Source organism: Antrostomus carolinensis, unplaced genomic scaffold (genome assembly GCF_000700745.2).
Source record: "Antrostomus carolinensis isolate BGI_N321 unplaced genomic scaffold, ASM70074v2 scaffold467, whole genome shotgun sequence".
NCBI classification, from domain to species: Eukaryota; Metazoa; Chordata; class Aves; order Caprimulgiformes; family Caprimulgidae; genus Antrostomus; species Antrostomus carolinensis.
This window is the reverse complement of record NW_010329266.1, coordinates 9956-11155: the sequence shown is the minus strand read 5'-3', so window position 1 is coordinate 11155 and position 1200 is coordinate 9956. Positions and strand designations below refer to the sequence as shown.

General features: G+C 58.6%; 1 protein-coding gene across 1 annotated transcript in view; it reads left to right on the top strand.

Annotated features, from left to right (window-relative positions):
• The window catches only part of CDC42EP4 (CDC42 effector protein 4), a gene marked incomplete at its 5' end in the record, with an annotated part of 423 nt that extends 276 nt beyond the window's left edge, over positions 1-147 (top strand). The window contains one exon of the mRNA XM_029086071.1: positions 1-147. This exon is cut by the window's left edge and continues 276 nt beyond it. Coding sequence (XP_028941904.1) covers positions 1-147 — 147 coding nt within the window.
• Between the last annotated feature and the right edge of the window lie 1053 nt (positions 148-1200).

The following is a 1200-nucleotide window of genomic DNA, read 5'->3' as shown; positions in this document are numbered from 1 at the left end:
GACAGCAGTTCAGCATCCAGCTGCACCTCGGGGCCGGAGGAGCGTAGCCCTGTCCCTGGGCCACCGAGCCAGCGAGGAGTCCCCCCGAAACGCCCCGACAAGGAGTTCTCATTCGCCGATGAAGATGATGATGAGATCAGAGTATAAAAGGCTGGCGGCTGAGCCAAGGGTCTGGTTCTCAGTTGTGGTTGTTTGGACACGGGGCCGAATGCCCCGGTGCTGCAACGGGTGGCACTGGGGAAGACTCAACTCCTCACTCATTCCCTCTCCCCGTCCGGCAGCGGACGTGCCGTGGCAGGACAGTGCTCTGCTCCTGGGGCCGGGGGCAGCCCCGGTGCCTCTCAGCTCCCAGAGAGCTCCAGCACATCCTGGGAGGGAAAAGCAGACTTGATTTTGGTTCTTTCTGTTGGACTTTGGATATTAGCTCTTTTCTTCCCCCCCCTGCCCATGTAAAGCAATATAGGATCCAACAAGATGAGGCTTCCAAGTTTTAGCCCCTTTAGTAATATATATATTTTTTTCCACCGTTCGGTTTTTACTGCTCTCTGATTTGTACCTAACTTTCTTTACTCTCACTTTTGGTTTTAACTGAAGGGAGATTTTTTCCATGAGGAAGGACTTGGCTCCAGAGCTCAGAGAGGCCTCCTGGGACCATGGGTGTCTACAGCTCCCCACCTTTCTTGGGGACCTTCTGCAGACCGAGAGCCTCCAGCCCGGTGCTGTGGCAGGAGCTCACTCCCCATCCCTCGGATGGATGAATCCATCCCCGATGCCTGACCCTCCAAACAGCCCGGGGGTCGCGGGGATGGTCCCTGGCCAGGCTGCTCCTGGGGATGCCAATGGGAGTGTGGGTTTGTCCCCTGTGGGAGCAACACCAGGGCCCCCTCCCGTGAGCCAGGACGAGCCCCGGTGTCCTGCGTGCCGGGTGGCTGCTGTCACGGGGCTGATGTCCTGTGTGCCAGGTGGCCGCTGTCACGGGGCTGTGCCGGTGCCGGGGCTGGGCTGGCGCAGGCGGGTGGAAGAGGAGGGTTTTATACCTTGTATGTACAAATGCAAAGAATAAAAGGAAATGGTAGTGACAGCAGTGGCCTGAGTTCCTGGGGAACGAGGTGTGTGGGGACACGTGTGTTTGTACCCTGCCCCACAGGTGGGGACTGGCTTTCTCTGTGCTGCCACTGTCCCTAGCCCCTGTCCCTGGCT